Raw genomic sequence first — 14,371 nt, 5'->3', positions numbered from 1 at the left:
AAGCCCACCGATGCAAGATGGCCACTAGTTACTTACGCCGCTGATTCCGCCTTTGCTTATCTAGCCTTCTGTATTTGATATTTATGGAGGTGGAGGCGGAAGTTGACGAGTGCGAACAGGTCGTACACAACAGTTACTTTTTAAAGGGAACTTGTGCTTTATTTGGCATAGGTTACAACCTTCAGTAACCTATTGAGTGGTTTTAATTAACTTCATAAACGCAAAAACGTCTTAGTGCCTGTTTCTGAATCCGCTGCTTTTTAGAGTGCAATACAAAAATATATGTAGGACATTATTATCTTGAAGATTCTTTTTATCTTTGTCATTTAAGGCACCGCCCACTGTGAAAAATGCGTGAGCGCCATTGGTGAGTTGATGTGAAAGTAGTCACCGTTTGGGTGTTCAGATTTGTCAGTCAACTCTCTGTCCTTCAGTTATACAAAAAGCATGTCAGTGTCATTTGGCAGCGGTTGTCGACTTTCTTCCAAATTATTTTTTCATTAACCGACATAGCTAACTTATGTATTGATTTGTAGTAGACGTGTTGCCAGTAAATAGGACAAGACAAAAGGACGACACCATCTACATGTTTTAGGTGGATTTATACTGCGTCAGCCTGTTTTGTTGCTAACATAACAAAACTTCACGGATGATTCACTGTACCTACAGCTGGTAAGTGTTATTTTGCCAAATGGATTCTTGTGATTGCTTATTTTACGCGTAAATCGGTCTTAGTCGAAACATAATTTTCAACTTTTGTCTGTGTGTGCAGGTAAGTCTGCAGAATCCAGCATCTCAATGACACCACACGAGGGAGAGGGTTGGGGAGGCATTAGTATCCATCCTTCATGTCAAATTGGGTTTTAATATCCTCATTTCACATATATATTATCACAATTTGTCTTTACAATAATAACCAAAAATGTCAACTGAGTGCTCCTATTGTTTCTGGCTTTTCTGCACAGTTTTTGCACAGTATAGGACCTTAACTCGGCATGCACCCTGACCTGTCACCCCACCTACACACAGATGAGTGTAATGAGCTCATAAACCGCCTGAAACAATGCCACGCTGAGGTATGTTGTTAAAAACTCACCTCTATTTTTCTTTCATAAATACAACCGAAAGAAATTTTCTTTTCTGCAGCATAACGTTCTGAAGTTCTTTGGGACTTGTAACGACATTGACCGCGCCATGCGGAACTGCCTTAAAAATGAGGTGAAAGTTATACATGTGTTTGGTAAATGTGAACAATTATGCACACTGTGCTCATAAATTATTATTATTATTTTTTTTCCATTTACCAGAGGCTGGAAAGGCGGGAGCGCAGCAAACAACATGCACTAGCCATGAAAAAGAGACTGAAAGAAGGACACAAGGAGCAGCTCTGAAAGACACTTTGAATGCGTTTCCGATTTTGAGATGCTGAACTTAGCATGCCTCACTGTTTTCAGTGGTAAAACTGTCTGGTACCGTGGATATTCAAGATCTACCTCTCCTCTTGACTGCCAGGTTTTTCTGATGTAGGAAAATGGGACAAAGATTAATCATTACATCCCCCTCCCCAACAATCAATATGAGCTATAATGTACAATTCAAAAAGGGAGTAAAAATACACAACTTTGATAGAACAAATGACCGATTATTATTATTATTATAATTTTACATTTTATCTTTATCACTTTTATGTGTATCATAAAAACTTGGCTTAAGACAAAAAAATCTGTTGATGGGAATTCACAATTCATTAGACAGTGCATACACCCATATGATCAGACAATATTCAGTATAAGTGGTGCATTAAATCAATTCTGCCCTAACGAACATATGTACTCATTATTTTGTTGACAATAAAATGTGTCCTCTTGTGTTTCGCAGAATTGTGTTGCCACGTATTGGGAGGTGTGGCCTGTACTACGAAGCCATTTTTCTGGCTTATCTGGGTAACTTCGAGAGTAAATTCATCACATGCAGCCTAACTTCCCGGCTAACCGGGACTACGAAAGGTGGATATGTTTAAACCAGGGAATGTTGCCATGGCATCATACGCCACACGTCAAACCTGGTCGTCTCAGAGTTAGATCTTGCTTAATCCGAGGTTTCAGATTTACCACGCTCTATTTAAACAGCACTCCTCTGCGGACGTGTCCTCTTGACAATAACAGTGTACCTGGACGACCCGTACGACATTGGCGCGCGAATTGTGAGGGGCTCTCTTCGGCGGGCATGAGTGTTTAGAGACCGCCAGAATACTGGAGGTAAATTTGTGTCTTTATTATTCAATCAAAAAAGAAGTTGCTTCAATAAAAAAAAAAAAAAAGTCGCTTCAATCATCCATGCAGAATCCGCTGGCGTACCAGGGAGATGTTCTCCATGAAAGCTATACTTGTAGATTTTCATTTGAGGGAATTCGTTACCTGTGCCAGCTGATCTAGGCGGACGTCTCTAATGTAACCCGCCGAAGTCAAGCCCTCACAATCGAGCAGAATGTGTGCCTGTTCTTGCGCTATTTCGCTAGTGGACAATATACAGTATGTCTTCCATCGGTAATGCTGAATATCTGAGGAAGAGCACTGTATGCTGTGTGATTCGGAAAGTGGTAGGAGTGGGGTATGGAAAGGCTTCAAATTGATTGTTGAAGATGCTATACAGAAACCTTTGTCGGCTTCGCTGAATGTACAGTAAACGAGCGTGGCGCTTTGCTCCCATACGAGAAATATATTTAACGAACTTTTCCAGCGTTATTTTGTTGTGTAAATGCATTTATAATGATCAGAAAATTATGTAGTGTATTTAAACATTGAGAAAACTCAGGTTTTTTTTTTTTTTTTTATGCCAACTCGAAGAGAATAAAATGTCATCCACTGATTGAACAGACCCAAAAATATAAATGTTTATTGAATATGCATCTTACAGTCTTGTTTAATTGTGAGAATTCGTTACAAAAGACGGGCTTTAATTTGTTATCATTATACACAGGCATCGTCACAAATGTGATCACACAAAAGTTCAACCACGCATCGCATCCCCGCATTTCCTTCTCCTGAGTCCCCACAAATATAACATAAAAGTTTGGGGGGGGTTTGGGCTCGGGCCTGCAAATCAAGTTAATTGATCGGGCCAGGTCGGGCTGGATTTTTTAGGCCCGATCTAACCTCTACTCCGAAGATGTTCAAAAGACATACATACTCATGGAGTCAATGGGACTAAACATACAGGGTGTCCATAAAGTCTCTTTAAGATTTCAAAAATTTATTAAAAATTCAATTAATTAGATATTTTATTCAGATTTGTTCTATTGTATTCAGCGTTTATTGAAGTTTTTTTTTTTTTTTTTTACACCTCATTTAATACACTTCTACATGGGCACCATTAGTTGCATGAAGCACATCAAGACGGTACTCGATTTCTTGCCATATTTGCTGTAGCATAGCCTCATCAATTGTGGCAATGGCATCAGTACTCCCTCGCTTAAGGTCAGTAATATCCCTTATCTTTGTTCGATACACGATATCTTTAACATAGCCCTATAGAAAGAAGTCCAGCGGAGTGATATCTGGTGAACGTGGCGGCCAAGGAATTGGCCCATCCCTTCCAATCCATCGGTCTGGAAATGTTTGATTAAGGAACCCACGAACATGCAGCCCCCAATGTGGTGGTGTACCATCATGCTGAAAAATGATGGTTGGTTGAAGGTCATTCAGTTGTGGTGCCACATATTCAGTTCAAAGGTCAAGGTAAACATTTGCAGATGAGTTATTTGTGCTTCGTGCAACTAATGGTACCCATGTAGAAGTGTATTAAAAGAGGTAAAAAAAAAAATTCATTAAACGCTGAATACAATAGAACAAATCTGAATAAAATAATCAATTGCATTTTCAATAAATTTTTGAAATGGTAGAGACTTTATGGGCACCCTGTACAATCATCCTGCTTCATGTGGTGATGCTCATACGATAAATTATTTCTTACAGTTAACGTACCAAATCTTATTTTATTGTCCTGACAGCAGGCTTTATTTCTTTTCATGGACATAAGTAAACTGGCATACTGACGCATTCACACGATCTGCAATTCGCTGCCAACAGACCAGTTGCGCTCTACTCGCTGAAACGATGTTGGATTTCCCGGTGAGGGTGGATATAAATTCTTCATAACTCCACATAATTATCACGCATTCCTCGTCTGTGAAATAATTTTATGTGAAGGTGCAGTAACTCTGATTGGGTTAACACAGGTTCAACAAATCAACCTCATAATCAGCGCCATAGTACCGATTGACCCCAAACTAGGTAACCAGGTTTTGTCAACCCAGGTTTCCCGCTGGTACCCTGGGTTACTTCTGGGGAGTTTGAACTCCGTTCGTAGTACAGGCCACTGTTCTTAATGTTTGGTCTAGTTTAAATACAACAGAAAATATTTTTAGAAAATGGACTGGTGATGTTGGTGGTGTTTTTGTTTGTTTTGATGAAGCATGATGGCAGTTCAGATTACTTTGTTTTGGAGTTTGGAAAATCATTGATCATAACAGTTCTCTCAAACAAAGTGTGTTCATATTAAAAGAACTGTGACATTCATAGTGATTGAAGGATGCAGATTTTTTTTTTTTTCTTGCGATGATCAGCCTCACATACAGTACGCGGGTAGAGGTTATGCATTTAGTCTTGGTAGTGCACCTTGATTAATGCGTCTACCATGTATATGTCACATAGGATAGCAACCGGTGTGTACATGCAGTACAATGTAGATCCAGTGTTAAAAATCTTCATAGGTGTGCCAAAGATCCCAACTCTAGGTTTGAAAGTAATTTACACATTTAAAAAAGGGTATCAGACCATGCAATGGAATATGAGTATGGCGGTTATACACACTGCTTACACTGACATGGCAACCAGGCGAAGTATTCCTTATACAGTCATGGAAATGAGCTGGTGACAAATCTGACCAACTCTCCAAGTACAAAGACACCCTCTTTCTCTGCAATGAAAAACTGAAGCTAACGCATTCTGTGTACTTGGTATGGTTATACTGATAAGGACACTGGTAGATCTCTGTTGTTATACGGTATTTACACCTAGTATCTGCTTTGTAATGGTAAATTTTAATGAGATCCATTATAAAATGTATAAGAAAATGACAAGGGTTGCAATATTCAAATAGCTCTTAACGTGAGGCAACGCTGTGCAAGAATGTGGGCGGAGTCACCAAATATAACAATATGATACAAGTAAAAAGTAGTCATTCAAATGCAATAATTAAGTACTGGGTGAAAAAAACTACTAAGTAGCTGATGGGTGCTTTCGAATTTTATGATTTGGATACAAGTAAAATTTGAAAGTCACAAATGAGTCAATGAAGTGTCACCTCTCAAGTGCTGATTGTACACAATTTATTGTGACTTTAGGTTTTGTAGTCTGGAATGAAAATTGGAAAATTCAATCTTGTATTACTGAAGATTGGACAGGTCAAATTTTGACAGTTAATATCAAACATTAATTATTAAAACAACACGAAACCCTTAGAGAAGCACTTCAACCACAAGCAGTTAGGCAAGATGTACAGTAATATAATGATGATTAAAGTTATGTGCATTCCAACATGAGGGGAAAAAGGCAACCATTGTGTGTTCAAACATTTTCTTTATTCTGCGTAGGTCTGCAGTTTTTTTTTTGAGGGGCGGGGGGGGGGGGGGGGGTATTAGTGGTCAAATCGTTCATCTGCAATGTTCATATATAAATTAAGAATTTGCTCAAAACCTCAATAAAACACAATATTGTAAACGAAATGATTTGCTGTACCTTTGACAATTTGACAAATAATTGCTCTCCTCAACAGCAAACATTATTACACTATTATATCATGATTCACTTGATATCAGACATATCAATATCTAAAATGAACATCTTAATTTATAAATCTAGCAACTCTTCTAACCTTTTTTCTCCAATATATTTGATTATATCATTACTAAAAGGTTACTTAGAGTTCTTGAATGATTACGAAAATAAACATCCACATACAACATATTCAAATGCTCCTTTCCATCCAAGTACAAAACATCCCCTCCAAAATAAAAAGCCATATATGCATATTTACAATATTTCACTTGCAACAAATTACACATATGTCAGGGAGCATTTTCTAGAGCTGTACTGCATTTTATTTTCACAATATATTTTTCACATCTCATATATTCTTGGGTAAAACAAAAATAAATCTTAAATATGACACAAAATAGAGTTTCTCGGCAGTCATCACATGACCATACAGAAATTTCTGACAACACCGAGCACTGACGATTAGTGAAAACATAATTTGATTACACGACAATCAGAACAAAACAAGTCTGTGATCTTTCCATAAATATAGCGATTGTACATTAGTCATACATTTCACACCACACTTTAAAACCTGGAAGCCATAGTTTGATGACAGATTTCCTCCCTAAAATGGGTTGGAATCCAGTGAATAGTTTACCTTACCCTACAGGCTGTGAATTAAATAATTTTGATTTAACGTAATCAAGCCTTCTCTAAATTTCTATTTTCCAGTGTTTTCCATCCATTGATAAACTAATGGAAAGAACCATAACCAAAAGACCGAATTTAAGCATAGATTTTCGGGATGCCATCTTGGAATTTTGCATGACAAGTAGTAATTGCAATACAGTGGGAAATGAAGCGTATACTATACTGTATTTACCAAAGTTCATGCTTGTGTCACTATTTTAACAATAATGTCACTTACCTGCTCCACCAAATCTTAAAAGTGTCAGTAAGCAAATTAAGTTAAATATCACAGAAGGTAATTTAGACAAAAGTATTGGGACATCATTCTATCCAGAAATGAAAATGGGAGAAAAACATAAATATTCCCCTCACTTTCAACCTCAAAGAGCATCCGCTGTTCGAAGATTTTTGAAGTGTCCCAATAGGAATTTTACACAGAACATTTGTGAAGTTAGAAGTCACAGTCTGGTTGTTCTAATTACCCTAAACGCGTTTGATCAAGACCTGCACCAAACTCCTCCAAGCGTGCTCAAGGGTTTGCATTGAGAACGACAAAAAGGGTCGATACTTAACTCATTAGCTGCCATTGACGGCCCTAAACGGCCAATTCATTTTGACTGGAAGGGCTAGTAACAATTATTTCCCATTCAAAATGTCTGAGCATGAGCATGTTTCCACATAGTTGAACTGCAAAAAATTACAAATCTTGATAAATGATTGGCATTTATGTTTTATAACTATGGAGCTCCCTTGTCTTGATGGAGCATTGATAAAATTAATGATGATTTGTATACCGTATGACTGTATTTAAGTACTGTATTACAATTAAAAAAAAAAAAAAAAAAAACTCCAAAGCTGGTGGTAAAGCCCACCGGTGGCCCACCATGTTTTAGGGAAAAATACATGAAAATGTTGAATTGACAGGAAGAAGATATGATTATGTGTTATTATAATCCATAATTTAACAATACTTACAATTCGTCTCTCACAAAATGACACAGTTGTAAAATAGTTTTAACCAACAAATAAAAATAGAATGCAATTCATTGCAATGGCAGAGAGCTGGGACAGGTTTGTTCACATATTGACCACGGGGTGTCACCAATACACTTTAAAACGAACTGCCAGACGTGGTTAAACTTTGTATACTTTTTAAATAGTTTTTTTGTTGTTGTTGCACGGTTTCAGCCTGGTGTATGGGTTAAGAAAGGAGTGGGGGGAAAGCCTGCTATTATAATGAATCTTCCCTCTTTTATGTCCAGACGTTTTGTTTTGCTGTTTACAAACACCATCGTGGAGATGTTGCATAAAGAGACTATTGAGTATGATTAAAAGTGGCAGTTCTGTTATGTATGTATGTCATATACACACTGTAAATTTTGGTCAGCTGCAGTTTTCAGACATTATAATGGCCGTGAGTTACAATGTTTTCTTCTTTGTCTTTATTTAATTTGCTAATGATCATGAGACTGTGTTTATTCTGCCAATGTGCTTTGGAGATGACGTATTATTTACAGATTGATTCAAAATTGATTGTAGAGAATGGCAATAAATGCCAATTTCATTTTTCTTGGCAAAAAAAAAAAAAGGTGACCATCTTTAACTTCAAATGGCCGACAAAATATTGTTCTACTTCAACAACAGTTCCAACTTAAATTGATAAACTGTTTAATAAATTACCAGTTACCGTAATTATTTTGTCCACAAACACTCATATCTAGGGTAAAAACTGGAACTGATATGCTGACAACATCATCATTTACTGTAGGTAAGTATCCCGAGAGGAATGAACAAGTTAAGGATAAAGAAACCAGTCTTCATGCAAGCTTTGGTTTTCACTTAAAAACAGCAGGCAACTAAAAATAAAGATCTTATATACAGGATTTCACTTTCACACTTGAATCTGTACATATACATTCATATATGTTATCATTGTTTGTCACGTAATGAGGCAACCCCTCAAATGAGGATTAATTATCACTTTGGTACAGATAGACACAGTACCCCCCACAAGATCCCTGCTGTTCATTCAAATGTTCACATTTTTGATCCGTTGACCTCTTAAAGGGAGATTCAACACCTGGACGGTCCAATTGAAAAATGTCTTTTAAAAACCAGATCAAGAACTTGGAGCAAACGCTATCCCAGACTTCTTGGCTGCTGATGGGCGGAAACAAAGGCCTACATTTAAACTGCTTCTGTAGTTTGAGTTCACTTCTCACACGTTTTGTTGTGTAAGTAGCTAAAGAGCGCCTCTAGCCCTTTTGTGGAACACCACAGCTGCTTTAGCATCTGACACTCCTTCTCATTTACTTCCTCCATAACTCGCAGGAGGATGCTCCTCACCAGGCATTTGGATTCTTCTAGAACCTTTTGGCAAAAAAGGAGGCGTGTTAGGCTATTCTGGAAACACAGATACCTTGTGGCTTGTCTGATGTGGCACGCACCATGGCATTACATGATGCCATCTCCTTCACACGTAACATCACTTCTTGATTAAATGTGGTGGGCCAGAAGACCTGTGACACCAGACCTCGATTGCAAGCTTCTTGCGCTGTTAGCTTTCGGCCACAGAAAAGCATCTCATTGGCCTGTCATTTAGACAAGATATGTATTATTTCAGGGATATTTAAATATAAACTAGAGTTATAAGATGTGCTAGAACTCACCAAAGCCACACCAAGGATTTGAGGGAAAGTGTAAGAGGAGCAGCCGGAGGGGGTGAGGTGGAGGGCCGCACAAGGAGTCTGGAACCAGGCTCTCTCACTGGCCCATACTACATCACACAGTGGCAGGATGGAAGCTCCCAAGCCCAAGGCAGGCCCGTTGATCGCCACCACTATTGGCTTTTTGAAGCGTATGAATGCCAATACAAAGTCCCTGGTTGTGAGAAAGAGCAGGAAAATTAAATGAAATATATACCCAACGCTGAAATTCGTTATTTATCCCTGCCCTCATCAATGGTCCTGACTTACAACGTGGGTCGGCACCCCGTGTTTTGAGAGCCGCATGCGGCTCATTAGCGCTTCACTAGTGGCTCCCTGGAGCATTTTCAAAAATGTTTAAAAAATGGAAAAAGATGGAGGAGGGAAATATATTTTTTGTTTTGATACTGTCGCTCAGAGGTTGCGCTAGACATTTTCGTTGTCTGTCATTTTGACTGACAGGGTCATAAAAATCCGGTCATAATCTATTTTTACCCGTCACTTAAATTTTAAAATGATAATGATGACATATTCAATAGTATTTAGTTTTCATTCATTTTTAATTAATATTGTAACGCTTGCTTGGTGGCGAAAAATTAGACACGGAAGTCGTGGTATTTTTCTCCCTCTTTTTACTCTGCTTACCGCCAACAACACCAACAAAACAACAACTCCGCCCCCCAAGAAAAAGAGGGAACTATATAGACCCCAATCACCAACGTCAGACAATGATTTTAATTGTGGTTGTCAGCCCAAAATCTTCTAAATATACAGTGCCTTGCAAAAGTATTCGGCCCCCTTGAATCTTGCAACCTTTCGCCACATTTCAGGCTTCAAACATAAAGATATGAAATTTAATTTTTTTTGTCAAGAATCAACAACAAGTGGGACACAATCGTGAAGTGGAACAACATTTATTGGATAATTTAAACTTTTTTAACAAATAAAAAACTGAAAAGTGGGGCGTGCAATATTATTCGGCCCCTTTACTTTCAGTGCAGCAAACTCACTCCAGAAGTTCAGTGAGGATCTCTGAATGATCCAATGTTGTCCTAAATGACCGATGATGATAAATAGAATCCACCTGTGTGTAATCAAGTCTCCGTATAAATGCACCTGCTCTGTGATAGTCTCAGGGTTCTGTTTAAAGTGCAGAGAGCATTATGAAAACCAAGGAACACACCAGGCAGGTCCGAGATACTGTTGTGGAGAAGTTTAAAGCCGGATTTGGATACAAAAAGATTTCCCAAGCTTTAAACATCTCAAGGAGCACTGTGCAAGCTATCATATTGAAATGGAAGGAGCATCAGACCACTGCAAATCTACCAAGACCCGGCCGTCCTTCCAAACTTTCTTCTCAAACAAGGAGAAAACTGATCAGAGATGCAGCCAAGAGGCCCATGATCACTCTGGATGAACTGCAGAGATCTACAGCTTGGTGGGAGAGTCTGTCCATAGGACAACAATCAGTCGTACACTGCACAAATCTGGCCTTTATGGAAGAGTGGCAAGAAGAAAGCCATTTCTCAAAGATATCCATAAAAAGTCTCGTTTAAAGTTTGCCACAAGCCACCTGGGAGACACACCAAACATGTGGAAGAAGGTGCTCTGGTCAGATGAAACCAAAATTGAACTTTTTGGCCACAATGCAAAATGATATGTTTGGCGTAAAAGCAACACAGCTCATCACCCTGAACAGACCATCCCCACTGTCAAACATGGTGGTGGCAGCATCATGGTTTGGGCCTGCTTTTCTTCAGCAGGGACAGGGAAGATGGTTAAAATTGACGGGAAGATGGATGCAGCCAAATACAGGAACATTCTGGAAGAAAACCTGTTGGTATCTGCATAAGACCTGAGACTGGGACGGAGATTTATCTTCCAACAGGACAATGATCCAAAACATAAAGCCAAATCTACAATGGAATGGTTCAAAAATAAACGTATCCAGGTGTTAGAATTGCCAAGTCAAAGTCCAGACCTGAATCCAATCGAGAATCTGTGGAAAGAGCTGAAGACTGCTGTTCACAAACACTCTCCATCCAACCTCGCTTAGCTCGAGCTGTTTTGCAAGGAAGAATGGGCAAGAATGTCAGTCTCTCGATGTGCAAAACTGATAGAAACATACCCCAAGCGACTTGCAGCTGTAATTGGAGCAAAAGGTGGCGCTACAAAGTATTAACGCAAGGGGGCCGAATAATATTGCACGCCCCACTTTTCAGTTTTTTATTTGTTAAAAAAGTTTAAATTATCCAATAAATTTTGTTCCACTTCACGATTGTGACCCACTTGTTGTTGATTCTTGACAAAAAATTAAAATTTTATATCTTTATGTTTGAAGCCTGAAATGTGGCAAAAGGTTGCAAGGTTCAAGGGGGCCGAATACTTTTGTAAGGCACTGTATATTAAATGCATCTTACCAGATATAAAATGACTACTACATAGTCTGTGGTGATCGTTTGGTGCCCAGATTTCTTGTCGAATTACAGCAGTCCATCTCGCTCTCCTCTTCGGGTCTCTCAGAATAAGGTAGAACTTCAAGTCTCTCCGTCTATCTTCTCTGTTACTGCAACCAACCGCCACACACGCCTTCACCATTTTGATTATTAATGTTAACGAGCAGAAAAACACGCCGTAATAGGAGGCATGTACATAGCGGTAATGTGTAAACACGACGAGCTGACACACAATATGGCGGCTCCAGTCAGGGGGGCGGAGTTGTGACGTCATGTGATTGGGGTCTATACACAGGCGGCAATCTAGTCCACCAATTGGATGATGCGGTGGCACACCGGGTGCACCAATAAGAACCTCGCGTTGATGTGTCAATCACGGTGCCGCCGCCAGACCCCAGTGACGCTACAATATTCTGACAGAATAGTCAACGACGTCATGCATTAAGAGAGACAATAGCTAATTAATATGCTCACTCGCCACCCTGTGGTCTGGGGTGTGAATTGCAACCTGTCAAAATGACGGACGGACTTCAGTTTTTTCCGTCACCGTTTTAAAAAACCGGTCAACGACAGAAAATATTCGGTTAACGCGACCCCTACTGTCGCTGTAGGAGGACAAAAATGACAAACATTCTTAATGTTTTCCAATGCTGTACAAATGTGTAAAGTAAATATTAAATTTCAACATTTCTGTCAAGGAAGATTTATGTTATAGCCTGCAACACACGTTTGTATCAGCAGGGAGGGATGCCAGGCAGGTGGCTATTGTAAACAAATCGGCGGCCGTGTAATGGGCCTAAGATCCAAAAGGGAAAAAGAGAAAAATAACTGATGAGAACAGGGGATTCAACGTTTCTTGGACCGAATTCTTTGCATTGCCTGAATATTTACTCTGTGGCGAGAAGTTGTCAGTGAGAAAAAAAGTGTGATTACAACCCGGGAGATAATAAAGCGTGGAAAACCGTTCACAGATGGTGCATACATGAAGGAGAGATTCATCAACATATTAGAACACCTATTTGCAGACTTCAAAAACAAAATCGAGACAATACAGAAAATCAAAGACATGCCCAGATAAAGGGCATGTTATGCACGTTTCACTTTGTTGTTTATCGAAATCCCAAAATAAAACTGGCATCAAAAATCGGATTTCTTATTTAATTTCTTTAATTTCATAAAAGCAATGAAACAATTCATTAAATGTTTTTGTTGAAGTTATACAAGAGAGTAGTCACGTGGTGCGTTGGATGCACTGCAGGGAAAATAAACATTCAATCATGAGGCTCATTATGTATTTTTAGCCAAATTAGTCATTTTGATAGTAGGCTAATATGGATAATACAGATACATACAGCATGTATTGCCTTCATTATGAGGCTTATGTAAGGTTTTTAATTTTTTGCGGCTCCAGACATATTTGTTTTTTGTTTTTTTGGTCCAATATGGCTTTTTCAACATTTTGGGTTGCCGACCCCTGACTTACAGTTGTGGTCAAAAGTTTACATACACTTGTGAAGAACATAATGTCATGGCTCTCTTGAGTTTCCAGTTATTTCTACAACTGTGATTTTTCTCCAATAGAGTGATTGGAACAGATACTTCTTTGTCACAAAAAACATTCATGAAGTTTGGTTCTTTTATGACTTTATTATGGGTTAACAGAAAAAGTGATCAAATCTGCTAGGTCAAAAATATACATACAGCAACACGAATTAGCAATTTCTTGTGAGTGATTATTGACTTGAACAATCATTGACTTGAACAAGTCAGGAAAGTCACTTGGAGACATTTCAAAGCAGCTTAAGGTCCCAAAAGCAACAGTGCAAACAATTGTTTGTAAGTATAAAGTGCATGGCACTGTTTTGTCACTGCCACGATCAGGAAGAAAACGCAAGCTATCACCTGCTGCTGAGAGAAAATTGGTCAGGAGGGTGAAGATTCAACCGAGAATCACCAAAAAGCAGATCTGCCAAGAATTAGAAGCTGCTGCAACACAGGTGTCAGTGTTCACAGTCAAGCGTGTTTTGCATCTCCATGGACTGAGAGGCTGCCGTGCAAGAAGGAAGCCCTTGCTCCAAAAGCGGCACCTTAAGGCTCGACTGAAGTTTGCTAAGACCTTCTGGAGGAAAGTTCTGTGGTCAGACGAAACAAAAATCGAGGTGTTTGGCCACAATGCCCAGCTATATGTTTGGAGGAGAAAAGCCCAAGTACACCATGCCTACCGTCAAGCACAGTGGTGGTAGTATTATGCTGTGGGGCTGTTTTCCTTCCAATGGAACTGGTGCTTTACAGAGAGTAAATGGGATAATGAAGAAGGAGGATTACCTTCAAATTCTTCAAGATAACCTAACGTCGCAGCCGGAAGATTGGGTCTTGGGCGCAGTTGGGTGTTCCAACAGGACAATGACCCCAAACACACATCAAAAGTGGTAATGGAATGGCTAAATCAGGCTAGAATTAAGGTTTTCGAATGGCCTTCCCAAAGTCCTGACTTAAACCCCATTGAGAACTTGTGGACAATGCTGAAGAAACAAGTCCATGTCAGAGAGCCATCAAATTTAACTGAACTGCACCAATTCTGTCAAGAGGATTGGTCAAAGATTCAACTAGAAGCTTGCCAGAAGCTTGTAGATGGCTACCAAAAGCGCCTAATTGAAGTGAAAATGGCTAAGGGACATGTTACCAAATATTAGCTCTGCTG

At 39.1% G+C, this 14,371-nt stretch overlaps 2 protein-coding genes across 4 annotated transcripts in view; one reads left to right on the top strand and one right to left on the bottom strand.

Moving 5' to 3' along the window:
* Window positions 1–111: 111 nt before the first annotated feature.
* On the top strand, window positions 112–1,820 carry cmc2 (C-x(9)-C motif containing 2). The gene is made up of 4 exons (XM_057840322.1): window positions 112–672; window positions 966–1,076; window positions 1,147–1,218; window positions 1,308–1,820. Exons 2-4 carry the CDS (start codon window positions 996–998, stop codon window positions 1,389–1,391), a joined length of 237 nt encoding a protein of 78 aa, XP_057696305.1. The 5' UTR covers window positions 112–672; window positions 966–995; the 3' UTR covers window positions 1,392–1,820.
* Window positions 1,821–5,698: 3,878 nt separating this feature from the next.
* The window catches only part of LOC130916684 (chromodomain Y-like protein 2), a 73,237-nt gene continuing 64,564 nt past the window's right edge, over window positions 5,699–14,371 (bottom strand). For all 3 annotated transcript variants that reach the window (XM_057837594.1, XM_057837584.1, XM_057837577.1), the window contains 3 exons: window positions 9,179–9,389; window positions 8,957–9,100; window positions 5,699–8,879 (listed from right to left, as the gene is read on the bottom strand). In XM_057837594.1, coding sequence (XP_057693577.1) covers window positions 8,721–8,879; window positions 8,957–9,100; window positions 9,179–9,389 — 514 coding nt within the window. In that variant the 3' untranslated portion in view covers window positions 5,699–8,720. The remainder of the gene's footprint in view (window positions 8,880–8,956; window positions 9,101–9,178; window positions 9,390–14,371) is intronic.

The sequence above is a fragment of the Corythoichthys intestinalis genome, chromosome 1 (genome assembly GCF_030265065.1).
Source record: "Corythoichthys intestinalis isolate RoL2023-P3 chromosome 1, ASM3026506v1, whole genome shotgun sequence".
Lineage (NCBI taxonomy): Eukaryota > Metazoa > Chordata > Actinopteri > Syngnathiformes > Syngnathidae > Corythoichthys > Corythoichthys intestinalis.
This window is presented reverse-complemented; position numbering and strand designations above follow the sequence as displayed.